The sequence below is a fragment of the Nilaparvata lugens genome, chromosome 4 (genome assembly GCF_014356525.2).
Source record: "Nilaparvata lugens isolate BPH chromosome 4, ASM1435652v1, whole genome shotgun sequence".
Classification (NCBI taxonomy): domain Eukaryota; kingdom Metazoa; phylum Arthropoda; class Insecta; order Hemiptera; family Delphacidae; genus Nilaparvata; species Nilaparvata lugens.
The window spans coordinates 12,618,700-12,620,561 of record NC_052507.1 but is presented as its reverse complement, the minus strand read 5'-3'; the positions used below and the strand labels follow the sequence as shown (position 1 = coordinate 12,620,561).

Genomic DNA, 1,862 nt, shown 5'->3' with positions numbered 1-1,862 from the left:
AAACCTTTGCAAGAATTTCGTGATTCAGAAACGTTTGAATTATTAATTAAACCAATGACCAACAGAATTTAAACATGCTCGACCTATGTCAGTGGACAATCGATATTTCATAATCGATTGTCAGTAGACATTCGGTATTCGATAATCGATTGTCGGTCGACATTCGATATTTGATAATCGACTGTAGATTTCAAATGAATAGATGATAATTTTAGCAGAGCATTAATTGCATTTCAGAGGCGTTGTTTTGAATTAATCATTTCGTTTTCGAGTGGAGGGAAACAATTGCTGTCAACTCCTGGCTATTGCATTGTGCTTTTGTTCAGGAATTTCACGTGTGATAACATGTTTATTCGACTGTTATGCTTATTTGAATCGGAGTGGAATTCATTGCAATTTGACAGGATGCTTTAAACGCTAAACGAAACTGTCGATAACACTGATATTACTACGATATATTCATTCTGTAAACTGAATATCCAATATTCCATTGAACACTCAAGTGAAGTTTAATTTTATCTTTCAAGTGTTCTCTATTAAAGTAATCAGGGTGAGGCTGGTTGATATCAGCATAGAGAAACATTAGTGTAAGTAGATATCCCATGGTATGGGAATTTATGTCGCAACTTTTACTGTTACCTCAAGCCGATTACTGTCGATTATTGTAAATTTTTACTGTTTTGTTGGCGTGAGAGTGTATGAACGGCACAATTTGAGAGACTACCAGCGTCACACAGCTGCATAGGAAAGAACTATGTGAACTATCGGCTTGGGATAACAGTAAACGTTGCGACATAAATTCCATATACCATGGGATATCTACTTATGCTATCGTTTCTCTATGATATCAGTATGATTAGGATAATATTACTCAAAGCACCTGTATTATGAAAATATGTCAAAAAAATTTCAAACTTTTCGAATTCAACTGAACAGATTCTCAACTATAAAAATGTCAGACACAAATTTGATAAAACATGATATAAATGTGGAATATGCCGCATTTTATGATTTTGATTTCTGCATAATTAGGATGATATTGCCCAAAGCACTCGTATTATTAAAAGATGTTGAAAAAAATCAATTTTTTTTCAAATTTAATTGAACAGATTCTCAACTACAATAATAACAGACACAATTTCAAATAAACATGATATAAATGTGGAATTTGTTGCTTCATTGGCAGGTATCAGTTCTCTGACATTCATTTGTCAGTTTTATACATTCTTTGTTACCTTTTTATTTTAATTCTAGAATATTTTCATCTCTATATTCTGTTTTATGATAATTTTTTCGTATATATCCATTTTTTCCTTCTCTTGTATTTCTATAGTTTTTTTAACAATATTGCAATAATTGTAAGTTACATTGCTCATTGTATTTTTATTATTTAATAATCTTGTGTTGTTGTATTTCAGAAGCAGACACATCAGGGGTAACCTGTTGTCTCCATAAATAAATGAATAAATAAATCAATTTGTCGCATTTTATTGAATTTCTCTCATTCATTGAGAGAACATACAGCACTTGATGTTCAAATCTATCACTTATTTCTATATCCCAATAATTATTTTCGATTTTTAGAAAACCCAAATCAACTCACCTATTAATTATATCGATGGCTAAACAGAATCCTGATCAACGATTCAAAAACTCACAGTGATTATTCGTGTTTATTCTGATATTAATATTATCATCTAAACAGTAAAAAAGCTTGAAGACAATAATCGATCGAAGATATTAAAGCACAACTGTTCAAAATACATTCACAAATTTCTCAAAATTATCACAAATCATTCATCAATAAAGTATCAATCAGAAGAAAGTCCCAGTTGATAACTGCACAATATACAAATATTGAT

At 30.7% G+C, this 1,862-nt stretch overlaps 1 protein-coding gene across 1 annotated transcript in view; it reads left to right on the top strand.

Moving 5' to 3' along the window:
- The window catches only part of LOC120350808, a 59,758-nt gene extending 58,319 nt beyond the window's left edge, over positions 1-1,439 (top strand). The window contains exon 5 of the mRNA XM_039425680.1: positions 1,419-1,439. Coding sequence (XP_039281614.1) covers positions 1,419-1,439 — 21 coding nt within the window. The remainder of the gene's footprint in view (positions 1-1,418) is intronic.
- The last annotated feature ends 423 nt before the right edge of the window (positions 1,440-1,862 follow it).